General features: G+C 30.4%; 1 protein-coding gene across 5 annotated transcripts in view; it reads right to left on the reverse strand.

The window, feature by feature from the left end:
- trc (Serine/threonine-protein kinase tricornered) overlaps positions 1-17320 on the reverse strand; it is a 594883-nt gene that overhangs the window by 343689 nt on the left and 233874 nt on the right. For 3 of the 5 annotated variants that reach the window (XM_075372908.1, XM_075372907.1, XM_075372909.1), the window contains exon 2: positions 12502-12847. The exons of the other annotated variants lie outside the window; for them this stretch is intronic. In XM_075372908.1, the coding sequence (XP_075229023.1) occupies positions 12502-12685 (184 nt within the window). In that variant the 5' untranslated portion in view covers positions 12686-12847. The remainder of the gene's footprint in view (positions 1-12501; positions 12848-17320) is intronic. 5 annotated transcript variants of the gene reach the window in all.

Consider the following 17320-nt stretch of genomic DNA (forward strand, 5'->3'; position numbering starts at 1 on the left):
GACAAATGAAAGATACATTATTTGTTTAATGTAAAAAAAATCATACCACAGAAAAAATTAAAGTAAAAAATGAAAACTTTCCAATAGAAATCTAACGGAATTCCTTCCTCAAAAAAAAACAAAAACGAAACCACCTGGGAAGATGATCACTATTGCACAGATTTTTTCACGTCGGCTTCGTCCGTCGCAGCTCTGACCAGCAAGGAATCACTTGAGCTACAGAAAAACAAATGTTAGTCGCTCGGCCCCAAGTCACCCGCTACAAAGTGGTGTTACAATTGCTCCCAGCCAAATGTTCAATCAGACTATCCAATCGCTTGATTTTCTGACCTCCGTCAACATTTTCAGCACACGAGAAAAGTAATTGTGATACCTAAGTTTTGTGTTACGATTTCGCGCAGAACCGTTCGTGAAAATTCAGAATATACATAACGAAGAAATTGTACAAACCATTGACTTTCTTAAATTTTTCACGATTGAAATCATTCACTCCCGTACCCGAATTCACGATGAAAGGGCGCCCCATACTTTTGCTCGTCACGCACTTACTGCGACCCTTATTAACTGTTACACGCGATCGCTCAAGCTTTTACATCATCATAAACTTCAGTAATTTGACTATCAGTGGTTTGACATTTCTTGCGTTTAAAAATCGGATAATTGCTGTAATTTCATTCGGCGGCATTATCGGTTAACCAGACGTTAACAAATGTCGTTGAACTTGTAATGACGTATATCGAAAGCCAACGTATGAAAGAATGATGCGCGTATACTCCAAACTGCGATCTCAGCGCTGCGACGGTGATATAGGGAAACTGTAATTACTTTCTAGATACACAGTAGTTTTGTATCTTGTAGAATATTCAGCTCAACGTATTAACTCAAGCTGAAATACAATATACACAACGAATACTGTATTAGGCCGTCCAACAATGTTGGACGGCTTATCTCTCTGGTAAAAAAAAAGGTATTAATTTTAAACAATGGACCGTTTTACTAATAAAAACATGGGGCTGGTTGTTAACTTTAAAATGCATGTACCGAAATATAATAATTGATTAATCACGAATTCTATGGACAATCTAATAATTCTAGAAAAACAAAAGTATTTCCCATTTATTATTATTATTTTTAAAAAAATCATTCAAGTTATCTTAACACCAGCAAGATACGTGAAATACGCGTGTTAACTCTGAAACACTTACCTGAAGAACTAGTGATCACTGAAATAAACAGAAATTTAAGACTTCCACACACATTTCAAGTACTAATATACCGTAACTGGTTTTTCATGCGATGTTAATAACTCTTCGTTGGATTACAGATCTGATGAATTAACTAAACAATTCTATCGAAAATATAAATCGTTAATAAATATGTGTGTTTTATATTTATGAGTTAATAAAAATAAGAAAAATACAACGTGCTTAATAAATAGAGATTACTGCTTATTAAAATCAGTCATATTAATAAATGTAAAATTAACGACTCAATTAAAAATTAATCATAAAAATTATGAGTACTTAAACATCTATTTCAACACTGGTATAAAAGAATTACTTAATGTTAATAAACAATTTTTACGGAAATGCTTATAAAACAGTCCCAAATTCAAATTTCTTAGAAATTACGCAATTAATGAAATTAAAAAAAAAAAAATCAACATACATTATTCTTAATAAACGTATGTTTCTAAAAAAGTTTTAAAATTTACCTCTAAAAACAGTACACCAATTACAAAACAATACACTATAACTTACGATTATATGCCGATTAGATTACTTGTACAGTGACGCAATTTGACGCCCACTTTGCTTGAAATTTACCAGTTAATTAACAGCATCAATTTAAATAAAATAAAAGGAAGTTTAACAGAACGGACAAGGAATTAATATTGCTTTAGAACGTAGTAAAGAAAAGAATATCGTTCTTAAATGATTAGCAACAGTCTTCATTTACTACTCGTAGTTTAACTTACGTAGTATGTAGCTCATAAAACTACGTAGTTATAGTTTTAGTAGCAGAGACCTGTAACTGCGTAGCTATTTAAGTACGGTCAAAGTTAAACATACATGTAATTGGATGGTCTAATTTACGAGCCGAGCGATTCCGCCTTAATTTCATTTTAAAACAAGTAATTATAATATATGAGTACGTCATTTATACGCTAAATCCATTTTGTTTAATCGAATGATTTTTTTTTTAATGAGTAACCTTAAATATAAATGGAAATTTAACCTTTATAAATAGACATTTAAAAACATGCTTTTAAAGATTTTTATTTTCGAGAAAATAATATGTATAAAGTTGTCTATTTTCGCAAGACCAGAATGAAAAGCATGGGGCGCGACCTGAGTCTTCTCTCTCTTTTTCTTGTTTAGCCTCCGGTAATTACCGTTCAGATAATACTTCAGAGGATAAATGAGGATGATATGTATGAGTATAAATGAAGTATAGTCTTCAGTTCGACTAATCCTGAAATGTATTATTAATTGATACCCAACCACCAAAGAACACCGGTATCCACGATCTAGTATTCAAATCCGTGTAAAAATAACTGACTTTATGAGGACTTGAACGCTGGAACTCTCGACTTCCAAATCAGCTGATTTGGGAAGACGCGTTCACCACTAGACCAACCCAGTGGGTTGCGACCTGAGTCCTATTTTATACCATCCAAAGAGATTTACTGGATATTGTATATTGAAGCTATCATTTCCATTTTACAATTAAACCTTTGTCATATTTAAAGAATTTATCTAGATATTTAATATGAATGCACGCCCCATGCTTTCCATTGTGGTCTTGCGAAAATAGACAACTTACACAAATTATTTTGTTAAAAACAATAATCTTATGTATGTTTTACATTTTTTTCATGATATCTTTTCACACCTCTTCTGTAAACTAACTTCATGCTGCTGTGGTTATTTTGTTTGCTGTGCGTTTCAAATAGCGCTAGCGTTCACTTTCCAATTGAGCCTCGCGTTTTCAGTTGACTGGGCTACACGAATTTGCGAATTACGCTGACGTCTAAGCGCCAATCGATCCTCTCCTCTTCTGGTGTTTCGTTACCCTTACGCTTTAAATAGCGCTGTCGTTCACTTTCAAATCGAACCTCGCGCTGGAAAGAATTTAAAAAATCTGATGCGGACATCACATGACTTCCTTGTACGCCTATTTAATTATACACAATTGCATTGTGGTGGACACCCACATTGCATCACATTTTTTCTGGTGTCCGAATCAGCATTTTATATTAGTTTATATATTAATTTTGTTTCACGTCGCTCAAATAATAAGAACGTGTAGGATCCGTAACCATGCACACATCGGTTCGAATCAGACTTCATACACGTATATCGTTTTTAATTTTTTTTTAAATTTAAATATAACGATTTATTTCATAATTATTAATCTCTGTAAAAATTTTTGAATTAAAATGAAAAGTACATAAAATCTTTATTTCACGAATAACTTCTGATTGTTATTATTGATTATATTTACTGTAATTTATTTTTACAATATGAGGTTAATAATTATTAATAAATCAATAATTTTAAATTTAAAAAAAAATGTATATCAATCAAGTAGGATTCCAACCAATGTGCCTTCCCCTTGTAAGATCCAAATTTCATTAATAAAAATTTCATTTGGCTACAACTCTCAAACCAATGAAAATAAGTACCACTTATGATATCGTTGAAAAGCTTTCGACGAGGGCTTATTTACTGCAGTTAAGCAAAAGTCCAAAATTTCAACATCCTACGGCTAATCGTTTTTGAGTTATGCGAGATATATACGTACATACGTCTAGCCGAAACTAGTCAAAATGGATTCAGGGATGTTCAAAGTGGATATTTCCGTTGAAATCTGAAAACAGAAATTTTTCGCGATCATACCTCCTATACTTCGTACAAGTAAAAATGGGAAAGAATTAAAACAAATTTTTTTTATTATCCCCAAAACACAGATATAATTTTAATCGTTCGAGCATACGTACCTAATCTTCTACTGCTCATGTGTACTACACCGTGGAACTGTGGGGAATGAAAATGAGTTAATGAAAAAAGTTAATTTTTAAAGGAAAATCTTCGTAACTTTCACGATAATGCATCGGTTTCTTTTTGAAATGAAAATTATCACATTATTGAAAAAATGAAAGTTGAAACAAACAAGACTAAATTTTGGGTTCGTTTCTAGAAAAAAATTAATCTTGTACAAATAGCTTTATCCTAAAATAACTGATTTATTTTTAAAAATGCAATGTTTCAGAGAAAATATTATACAAAATAAATTGCCTCAAATAAACTTAACAGTTTTGGTTTCAATTTCGGTAAAATGGCTGCCCGATAAAACTTTCAAAATATTAAAAAATATGATCTGATGTAAATGTTAATAATAATTCTGAATATGTCTGTACATCGGTACATTCATGATACGTAGACAGATTCACGTTAAAAATATGAAGCTAATCATCAATCAACATTACGAATTTTCAAAATTATCACTCCTGCTGAACAAAGTTAAATAAAAGAAAGTAAAAAAATCGACCCGATTATAACAAGTCGTTCAAGACGATTTATCAAGATTTCATAAATCTGTTTTCTATACTTATTTTACATTGATGTAATGATTAATTTTTAACATGAAGAAAACATTCACAGCTGACTTAATAAAAACAAGCCGAAAAATGTTTTTATCATTTTTTATTTTTAATAATTTTTTTATTAGAAAGATATGCATAAAAACAGCTTACACTTCATAATTTCTTTAGAAATAGGGATTCAATTCTTATTGAATGAACAAAATCTGGTGACTTCAAAAATAAATTTACTAAATAATTCACTTCTGCCCTGTTCCATAGTTAATTCACTTTTTTTATGATTATCTGATTAAAAACAGTTTTTGAATTTCTGAACGTTTACAATCCTCTTATCTTCTTAAAGTACTGGGAACATAGAAAACAGATAAAACAAAGATTATATACAAAAACATTAAACTTTGAAATTAAATTACTATTTATCAAATACAAAGATTCTTTTTCGTTTTTTTCTGTTTAACCTCCGGAACCACCGTTAGGTATTACTTCACAGGAGGAGATGAATGATTTCTAGCGCGTGTGAAAAGCCACGTCTGATCGGAATTCGAACCCGGAACCTCCGGATGAAAGGCTGAGACGGTAACACTCGCGCCACGAAGGCCGGCAAATACAAAGATTCATTTGGAATTATCCAATCATGAAATGGATTTTTTTTAAATGAGGTACACATTCATTTAAAAAAAATGCATTTAAAAATCTATTTTTTCTGATAATATTTTATGTTAAATAAATTGTTTCAAATACGCTAAATACTCGTAGTAAAATATATGAAGACAATGGAACATACAATTATTACGTACAGTCTCTTGTCATATTGAAAACGACTCGCCCTACTTACACAAAACAAGCACTAGCAAAATTAGTAGAGAAAATATGACGCGATTAGAACAAATCTGAATAAAGTGAATATATATATATATATATATATATATATATATATATATATATATATATATATATATATATATATATATATAGTTGCTTACGCTTTTAGTTGCTCACTACTGTACGATGGGAAAATTGAATTACTTTTAATTCAAATTCTTAGAACTCTTGATGGATAAGACCTTCCTTCCTTTTTCCTGTTTAGGCTTCGGGAATTACCGTCAGGTATTACATCAGAGTATGAATGAGGATATGTATGAGTGTATGTGAAATGTAGTCTTGTACAGTCTAAAGTCGACCACTTCTGATATGTGTGTTCTCGACTTTCAAATCAGCTGATTTGCAAAGACGCGTTCACCATTAGATCAAGTCAGTGGGGGTTGATGGATAACATCTACTCAAATTCAATGCAACATTTGAGTATTAATATATATTTTTTTTTTTTAATTAAAAAATAAGTAGATCAAATAATTATAAACAATTCTAAAATATTGAATAAATTTTTAATTAACAGCGCATCAAAATACAATCAACAATGAATTTAATTCAAATTTCAATAATTTTTTTTTTCAATAAAAATTTTGTTTTTATGAATCTTAACATTTCATCTGAAAACGCTAAACAATCTGTAAATAAAGTAGACCTACGTAAGAAATAAACTTGTTTTAATGTAATGATTTCATATTAAATCAAATTTATTTGGATTAGGGAAACACCAAAATGTAATAGCTCAAGATATCAGTACTTTCATATTAATTTATTTTTTTTATTTTTTATTCCCAATATAAATAATTAAAACTAGTACTCGATTCAAAATGTTTCTAATGATTGAGAAAAAACTAGATTAACCACGGAAATAATAAATATAGCAATCCAATGGAAATATTAAATTAATTAAGACACAAGAATAAATTAAAAATTCTCCACCGGTAAACCTAGACATAAACTACAGTATAATAAGATAGATGTCAAATCCGTAATCGTAAAATAAATTCATTAAGCGTGAATCATTTTATTAATAATAAAAACGCAAAGGAGAAAGTTTTCACCAATTAATTTAATAAAGTGCAAGCTGTTGCAATAAATGAATTTAATGATGATGTAATTCGGTCTGAACAGGAGAAATTCTGAATAAGGAGTGAAATTTGATTAACTGAACCAAATAAGGAATAACAATTAACTTAATATATTCAATACGTACGGATGAAAAAATAAAGATGAAAACATGATATACTGAAAGTGTTCCACTAGAAAGATTTTTTTGATTTTATTATTAAAATACATTATTTTGTAAAATGTACTAAATTAACCGGTTTCGTAGCTACGAAACCTTATTCCTAACTACTGTAATGAATAAGTACTGTGCTATAACCGTGCTGTGTAATACTGTGCAATATAAAAGTCGTTAAATGTGGAAAGCAGTATAAATGTGGAAAGCACGAGGTGCTTTCCACATTTCCAATCTAGTCCTCTTCCATTAATTAATTTTTACACCCAGTAATGAATCACTTTTTTTTCTTGATGTAATCTTACTTATTATAGTACATGTAAAACATATACCGAAAAATGGTTTGAATTATGTAGCGACAATTATACAATAATGCTGGGGGTTTAGTCTTTCTTTTTAATGCAAAATACACCATTCCCGTCAGTAATTTTATTTATAGAATATATATATAAAATCTGCTGTAAAGTAGTCAGGAACAAGTTGTAACTCTTCAAGTTACAACAGATGTAATATATACCGTGAGGGCAATTTTATGATTAAACATAATTAATCAACGACTAATATTTGACAGACAAATCTTGTCTGTCTGTAGGCGCTGTCATTGTTTTTTTTTTTTTTCAATTGAATTTTCGATGCGTTGAATATAGTTTTGCACAACAGAAGTTGTTCTGATATACCAATATTTCTGTTTGTTTGGCTAATGTCTACTAATTTTTCTCTCGTCCGCTTAGGGTAGGATTCTGGTTTGCTGGTAAAGGAGATTGAAGAGGGGAAAGCGTCTGCGTCTACGCACAAACAGTTTTTACGTATTTCAGAATACGCAGCTATTTACATATATAGTGGTTAGTATAAATGCAATATCTTTAATTAAATCATTAATTCAAATAATAAAATATATGACGTGATTAGAATATATTTAATTAAATGACGACCACGATGGCAAAGATTAAGGTAGGATAATGTTTGCTCTTAATATCGAACATTCCGGATTCGATTTCTAGCTGTTTTTGGAAACTAACAAACCCCCCAATTAATCACCAACGGACCTTAACATCCAATGCAACCTAAAGAAAAAGATAATATAAGAAAAAAATGAACAAGATTAAATAGAAAATAAAAAAATAATTATTATTGAATTTATGTAGTAAGTAGATGCACATATTTCTAATAATTAAAACTAAACACCGCGCTTTCACCTAATAAAATATTTTTTTTTAATAATAAACATTTTCCTCGTAAAAAAAAAATGAAAAGCAAACTAGTAATTAAGAGTTTAAACCGTTGACACAACGTAACTGAGATAAAAGTTGATTTTAATTTCGTTACACATATAAAAAATGTGCACAACGGCATCTGTATTAAAATTAAAATATATTCATAAAATCAAGGACAAATATAATTTCGAAAACAACGGGCTGTGACTTTTGTACATATATTAAATATAAGACGATAATTCTCTTAGATATTACTGTGTATTATAAAACATTAATACGGGTTCAATTTTATTTAAATCAAATTTTTTAAAATTATGTACGCGTATCATCATTAATATTACACTAAACATAAATTCCACAAAATTTAATCAAAACGCAACACCTTGGATGGATATAGTTTGGATTTACACCAATGGTAGTATTATTTTATGGTAGAGACGTTGCCCGTTTTGTAATTAACATAAAAAATTGCGTTCCACAAAGAAACTGAATTACGAGGCAGTACAATAAACTACAAAAGACATTTGTTCGATTCGTGTTTGGTTACGGTAAGATTTAGCCGATACCAAAAATAATCTTAGTTTTATTGGTAATACCGTATTCACTGTACAGGACACAGGATATCGTATATACAGGCAGGACATCATCAATGATTGTGAAGAAGGTGCCACTATATCCCGGTACAAACAATAAACATACTTGGCAAGGAAGGGTGTGCAATATCTTCGACAAATAGAGGGGAGAGAAACATAAACTTCCCCTCCGCCGGATATTTCTTTCATTCATCCCTACAAAACGTAGCAGTCAAGCAACTGGTCATTAAGTTTTGAAGTTCATATTCGGTCTTTACAATTATATTTTCTACAAAATGATACATTCAAGAACAAAGTTTCCAAATTCAACGGTTACTCATTTTTCCAAAAACAACTAATCACTACAGAAATAATTGAGATACAGAAATATCATTCAAACAATTTTGAAGGAAATTTAATTCTCTTTCCTGAGGGTGAACATCAAAATATTATCAGATAAATCCTTTAACTGCCGTGTTAAAAAGAGAAGTTTTTTATAAAGACTTAAAATTTAGTAAAACAATTTTTTTACGAAAATCGTTATTAATACGCAGCTTCACCTAATACCAAAGAGGTACACCTTTTACAATAAAGGTGTAACAACAGGAAAATCCGTTTGGCCGTAATTACAGTACAAAATCACATGCAGACAAAATACTAAAACGACTACTTATACTTATTATAACTAGTGTAACTAGTATAACCTTGCTTTGCTCGACCAACAAACACCTCCACCTTAAGTGATATGACCTTCTGATCAAAGATTTACTGGTAATAAAAACCATTGCATTCATAAACCTTGTATTGGTCACCGGAAAGTATACCGACAAATCGCCATTTTTATATTGACAAACCGGCCATTTTTCAAACTTTTAATTTGGAGGAATAGTTTTCTTTTATCCCAAACTACAATTTTGAAAATAAATTCTTGATTAAACGTTTTACTACATCACTTCTTTTAAATTACCGCTAATTCATGGTTTAAGATCGGGTTGTTTCAGAACTCATGACTCTTGTTTCAGAACCCAAATTGTAATCCATAATTTAAAAAAATAAATAATACAATCAAGTGAAGTTAAGTTTGATATCTGTATGTCAATTTTACGTATGGTAAAAATCGTAATAATCAATTTTTCTTTACAGAAAACCCTCCTATAAGATATAGGAGTACGCAATCTCGTATCATACTCAACAAAAAAAAAAAAAATAGTTCATTATATTGTATGCAGAAAAAAAGGAGTTTGAAAGCAGGGACAACAACAAAAAGATTCATTTATTTATTTCCTTATGATGGATACAAAAATACAAAGCAGTAGTGTGCGTAGTACAATATAATCACACTGTGGTATTGTACGTGCATTATAAATACAACACCGTATGCAACCTTGGAACAATACAATGAAACGAACAAATCTTTTGTTAGGTCACTGCACTTTGTTACAATCTGGCATGAAATATATACGTTTCAGGAAGAAATAAATGAATACATTGTTGGAAAAAAAAGGGTAAGAATTGTAAATAACGATGGAATATTAAATAAACTATAAAAATTCTCACAGTAACATTTATTAAATTAATCAGTAATATAAACAATAATGTAAATATTTGAACGAAATACTAAAGAAGAAAGGAAAATACGAACATAAATAAAATAAAACGGCACAAGTGATAGAATGATTCCAGGAAAGCGGGTCGCTTCCTGACAACAAACGACTCAAAACCGGTCTTTGTTATGTATGAGCAGCATGTACTGTAGTAGTAAAAATACAGGTTTCAGATGCATAGTGTCTTTAAAAATAAAAAATACATCACAGAAATATATGAACGCTGCGCCAACAGTTTAGATTACACAGTAATATAATATGTAAGTCATTCTACAACATTTAAAAAGTATAGAAATTAAAAAAATTATTTAATTATAAAAGAAAATTGTAAAAATTATTTATTACAACACAGTAATACGCCACTTAATGCTACAAAAATTGCCTCACAGGAAAAGGCAATGTGTTATTAAAAACCTTTAGATTTTATCCTTTTCTAAAATTAATTAATTGATCTTAAAATATTTCATGGCAAAAAATAAACCATTAATTCAATAGTTCGAGGAAGAATCAAAATTTAACACACGTTGGACAACTTTACTTTATTAAAATACTACGCCTCGCTTCTCCAGCTAAAGAGAATAGAATTTCCACCACCTGCCATACATTTCGTGTAACAATTTTTTAATATAGTATTATTCCGTATTAAAATAATTGACAGAAAAAAATCATTTTGACACATTTTGTGAACTGTAGAACAGTCTACGACTAAACATAACTGCTTTAATAGATAATTGCCAATACGTAAACGACACTTATTCTACAGAGTAGTAGGTACAATAAAAATATTTACTTGCAGCTTTACATTGTCTTCTACAGTCTCTTCCCTATGGCTGCAAAGAACGTTAACCAGGAATTTTTTCTGACTGTAATGCAGTAAAATACTTATTTCTATCAGTCCACAACTTCTTGTATGTAATAATCATTGGTAAAGATAATATTTGTTTATCTTATTTGATTAAATAGTATGTAATGTATTCATTTTAACGTTGTCATTAAATAGTAGTGTGAACACGTTAGATTGATCGTTAATGCCATAAAATATTTGTGTGATGCCGACGAAATGCTATGCTGATAATATTCTGGTAAATTTAAGACATAATAGTGGCACCGCTTTGAACACCTGAATAAAACTTCAGGATTGATCAGTACAGGATTGTAGTTTCTATAATGTTTACAGTTTAAATTATAACTCGTAATAATGATCATTTTAAGTTACTGGACATTTTTCCAGCACGTTAAATATGTGATACAGGTCATCACAATTAAAAAGAGCTTATATTATGCAGTCAGTCCTTGTGATCTCTCGTTAACACTTAATATAATTTGAATTTTGGAAGAAGGTTTGGGTCGTTAAAATACTCAAGTACACTCGGCTCGCTGAAGGACAGAACAGGAAATCGCTTCGCCCCTCAAATTCCCTAGTATGCCTTTTCTTCTTGACAATGATATGTATGAGTGTAAATGACGTGTAGTCTTGTACAACAGTCTCAGTTCGACCATTCCGAGATGTGTGTGGTTAATTGAAACCCAACCACCAAAGAACACCGGTATCCACGATCTAGTATTAAAATCAGTGTAAAAATAACTGACTTTACTAGGACTTGAACGCTGGAACTCTCGACTTCCAAATCAGCAGATTGAAAGTCTAGAGTTCCAGCGTTAAAGTCCTAGTACAGGCAGTTATTTTATACGGATTTGAATACTAGATCGTGGATACCGGTGTTCTTTGGTGGTTGGGTTTTCATTAACCACACACATCTTAAAAATGGCCGAACTGAGACAGACAAGAGTACACTTCGTTTACACTCATGCATATCATCCTCTGAAGTAATACCTGAACGGTAATTCACGAGGCTAGCATAGGTTATTTGTCTTGTGACAATCCTTTTTACACAGCAGTTTATTTCTGTTGACCCCATTTATATAAATATATAAAATACAATAAATTCTATTCCAGATACCATTTCTTTGTATAAGAGAACAGTAAAAACATTTTTAAGGATAAAAAAAAAGAACAGCAGAATTTTTTTTATGCCCAACATCACATTCTTCTCCAGCTATTACATTAGGCTCATTCAAATCCCCCCTTCCACTTCAAAATTTATGACATATCATCAACTATACCTAATTATCTACATAAAAGATAGCTTTGTCATAAATCAACATTACGCTGGAGTGCTTAACATGAAAATAGTTTTACACAAAAATTTACTTATTTATTTTATTATTAATTCATGACTTTTGTAACGTAAATTCCGTAAAATTTACAGAATTCACTTGAAAGCGATCCGATAGAATGAAATTAACAAAATAACAATTACACTTCGATATATTATATAATTTTCTATAAATCAAGATAAATTAAAAATAAAAGCATACAAGTAAAATAAAATACCTGGTTTTCCCATGGTTCTCTGGCCAAGTCTAACGAACCAACGGAGAAACCTGCGAGCAGCAGACAACGTGTTGTTTGTACTTGTTGGTGACTGAGGTGTACGACATCCTGAAGGGCTTTTTTCTGGTATCAGGTAAACAGTCCTTGGTGGGACAGTCACCCTTTCACGACTGCAAGGCGACATCTATTCAGCCCATCACACACTACAATAATACAGCTTTCCAGAACTCCCGAACTTTCCACAATCCAATAAAAACTTTTTGGAATGTTTTTTCACAAATTATTATTATTATTATTATATACGTAATATATATAATCAATTAGTCACATAATAAGTTGAATATACCTAAATTAAAGAAAGAAAAACACAGTGTCACTAATGAATTCAGGGTTACCACCTTATCATGTCATCCTGAGAAAAAGTTTTTTTCTTATGAAACATAACAATATGTTTACCTCCCCCCTCCACCTAATCGTATAACCTTAATTTTTTCTAGGAGAAATAATTTCGGGTAAGCAGTTACGGATAGCAATATGCGGTAGCGTATTGCTATCCGAAACTACTGCTCAGGATACCTTAATAAACTGAAGGTATAAAATACATAATTTCACTGTCATAATATTATATGCATATACTATATAAATAACCGCTACTTAACGAGACAATAATAGTAATAATTACGTATTAACTGATGAAAATACGTCAAACAAGCCAGGAGTTAAACCCAAAACAAAAGAGTATATAGGAAAATATAAGAAGGTAAATTACAAAATAATTGATATTTTTACGCTATCAATTGATATTGTGTTACAATAAATTAATGAAATTAAAGAAATTTACGAATGCTAAATTTATGTGATATTCGGGACGTATTCATAAGTAACTGGTGCAGCTTTGTTGAACTGGACCCCGTAGGGAGCTGCACCCAATGTTTGTGTAACATTAACTGTTCGTTATATGTCACTCCAAATTTCAGCCAAGACAGGATGGTGTATTAATTAATTAAAATAAAACAAGGTATAACCTAAAGGGAATACCAGGAATATTAATAAAATAAGAAAACTCATATAAACAAATTAATTAATCGAAACGAAATTCAATTACTTAATATTAATGTCTTATGCAATCAGATTTTATATGAAACTGATCGTAAACTTTTTTTTGGATGTAACTTAAGGAATGTGAATTAAAAATAAAAATCTAAAAATTAAAGCAGACCCAAAAAATCAATTTCACAGTTATCACAAAAAAGAATGAGGAAACAAACAGCAGGAGGTAAACTGGATTCGTGTAGGTTAACAAAATCTACGATATAAATAATGCCATCAAAAAAATGTAGAAATCTATTAAAAACAATACACACACACTCAGGACGTCGAATAAGAAAGAGCTTTTAGTTTTAAGTTACAAATTATCGTCACATATATATTCGAATTTATTTCATTTTCATTCTTTTTTGTACGTGACAAAATTTTTTGTTTTTTGAATGCCCCATTTTAAATAACTTCTTTATCCACTCACGCATATTTATTAACAATTTTCGAGCAGGTATGTGCAAAAACCATTTTTTTAAATAATAAAATCTATGAATTATTTATATTAAAAAAAATTAAAGATAAAATAAAAAAAGTAAATTTACTTTATACCCATTAACGATAACAAAAGTTATGAATAATAAGTTTAGTTTAATTCAAACAAGAATATGTGATTAAATTGAAATTTATTATAAACTTTTAACAATTCATCATAACTTTACGTGCGTATGTACACATATCGTTAAAAATCACCGGAAATTTATTTTATGATAAGAGAAACGAAATTTCATTTTAATAAGGAAATGTTCTGGTAAAAGGTGGTATTACATCATCAACATTAAAATATCTGAGGTAGAGAAGTAATTAACAACTACTTCACAAGTAAATTTTACGACCTAAAAATATCAAGTTCAATAAAATTACATCTAAATCATTCATTATAACCTTATATAATCCGCCCATAAAGGTAGCATAACGTAAATAAAATAGAAAAGAAAAGAAAATCAATAGAATACATAATAGGTATCGGAAAACGTTTGCTAGAAACAAATAAAAACCTGGAATCACCTAAACAGTAACTCTTTACTTAAACGAAATTTTCTTTACATGAGAACAAAAAAAATCTTGTAAACCATTTGAAATAAAAAATGAGCCTAACGCTGTTCACATCCAATGGAAGAGACTACGAGCGATTAGAAGATCACTCGACTACAGGCGACTTCGATTCGTACGACTATGAAGAAAGACTGGGGTCGTTTCTTCATAGGCTATTTCGCGCGACTGTTAGTAAGCGTTTGTAAGTTTTGAAATATGAAAATACAATTCACTTAAATTGGGGTTTTCTTATATATTTATAGGCCTATAATAAAATGATGGGGTTCAATATTCTCCAAAACTAGCAGATCGATTTCACTGAAATTTAGATATGCTGTAGTAGGTGCAACTAAAGTTATGCACGTGAAAATTCGATGACTGGTTGAGTCGTTCTTGATTACGCTCAATTTAAGTCGAAAAAATTGGAGTGAGTAAGTTAAAAGCATGCTGTTAAGATGCTGCAAATAACAAACGTCGGTCTTCATCCGCAGAATTGCGCATGATTTTTTTTTTAGATTGTTGTAGATTTTTATTAGGCGTTGAAAATGTTATTGTGACCCCCCAATAATTTGACCTCCCGTAATATGCATTGCATATCCGAGAAATGTGACGTTTGACTGTCGTGCTCCTTAGAGGTGATTTTTCACAAACTGATCAATTTTTCGCTATCAATATCCATGTCAAATACGTAAAAATAATTATAAAGCAACATGGCTTAAATAGAAAAATCTGTTTATGACGACGGTTGGACGATTAAAAACAGGTCAAACGAATGGTGGTTTATTAGTGACATAGACGGCGGCTAAAAGTTGCTTGCAATGGACGCGGTTCCGTAGCAATCTTGGCATTGGTATCAAGAGTACTATTCCGTACGTACTCGCATGACCTTGTAGCCGTACGTAGTCTTTTCCAATGGACGACTGGCCTAAAGACTGGAAAAAAAATCCCTTTCGGCACTCCGGAAGGCAGAGGTAGATTTCACCGGTACTAAGTAGGGGATAAAAAAATTTCCACCTTAAAGTTAGGAAAAACTTCCAAATTTACTCATGGTTTGCATAAGAAAAAAAGTTTCATATGTTTAGCATACGACAAGCCCCCCTCTTACAATCCCAGCAACATTTTGGTCACCCCTTGCCGTAAGGGTTGGTCATATCAAAAATTGTTTCTAACAAAAGTTTTAAGTAAAGTTAGAGAACTAACTACCACTTTAAACAGATACTGTGCCTATTAAGGGAAATATTTTTTTTGTCTTCGAAACCCCATTTTTTCCATTCCCTGGGCCAATGGTTGGTGATATAAAAAATCTTTACTTATATAAGTTTTAGGCCCTTATCCAAAGAATAATAGTAACTTTAAATGAATTTGATATTTTACTTAATAAAAAAGTTATAGCGATATTTTGGTTTTTTTTCCAAAAAGCCCCCTTTATTTTCACCCCATAGTCCGATTTTGGCCGTTAACGAACTCACCGAGATTTTGAGTGATGTTATTTTTAGGGAACAATTTGAAAGTGATTGGCACAAAATTATGGCAGTTATCGTGTCCACAAGAAAGTGAAGTATATCTAGTATATATAAACTTTTCAGCAGTGAATTTTGGATCTGGGGGTTGTGAAACGCGAAGATATGTCGAAATTTTCCGGAAGTCGAATCACGGTACCCATTACATAGGTGGGATTCTTATAAAATCTACCTAAAATTACGGATAGTGATCTAATTCATCAACTTCGAAATCACCCAGATACTAGAGAAAATTAATATCTTTCTAAATTTCGATATTTTTTATTTAAATTGTTTCAGCTGTAACATATATTTAATACATTATGTTTGTAACATTATGTTTAATTATGAATTTAAATCACAGGTTTAGAAACTGTATGAATACTTATAACTGCTGCTTTAACTAAAAAAAAAAAAAAAATTAATTGAATATTAATTTATATTAATATTACGGGGAACATTTATAAAACCCGAAAAAAATTTAACGGTTTAAAAAGAAATACAATGGTTTCATGATATAACTAATATAGATAGATATAACCCTAAAACATATAGATTCAGGTTGCCGTACACCATGAAAAATGAAAAAAAAAAAATCATGTAGTTAATACACCTATATTAATTAAAAACGTTTCAAGAAGAGTCAATCAATTCAGAAACTTTTCTATTTGGAACTACACTCCGTACATAACTTCAAAACAAACGGCAGTTGCAGTAATAAATACTTTCATATATCTTATGAATAAGCAAGTGATATATGGTATGATGTTAGTTTTACGAGAAGAGGAGTGAAAAAGTGATTAAGAATCAGACGGGTGAGGATTTCATGTTATTAGAACTTTAAAAAATTTGTGCTTTAGTTAATATAAAATAAAATCATTTTAAGGAGCTAATTATATCTGAATGATAACCGAGTTGTAATTAGTTTAACTGAAATAATATAACGCAAAAATAAAATTCAAATAAAACTAATTCTGATGACTGAATTTAGTCATTTTAAATCTAATTTACTAATTGATTAGATGAATAAAAATTAATGAAATATTCATCGAAATTTCTAAAAATATACAACAAACAATAAATTTTACATACAGTAGGCTACATTATTTGACATGTAAATAAAGGCATTTTATCTACGCTTCTAAAAACAACTCATAAAAATGAAGTATCCAACAAATTTAACAAAGAAT

This window comes from Lycorma delicatula, chromosome 8 (assembly GCF_047948215.1).
Source record: "Lycorma delicatula isolate Av1 chromosome 8, ASM4794821v1, whole genome shotgun sequence".
Taxonomy (NCBI): domain Eukaryota; kingdom Metazoa; phylum Arthropoda; class Insecta; order Hemiptera; family Fulgoridae; genus Lycorma; species Lycorma delicatula.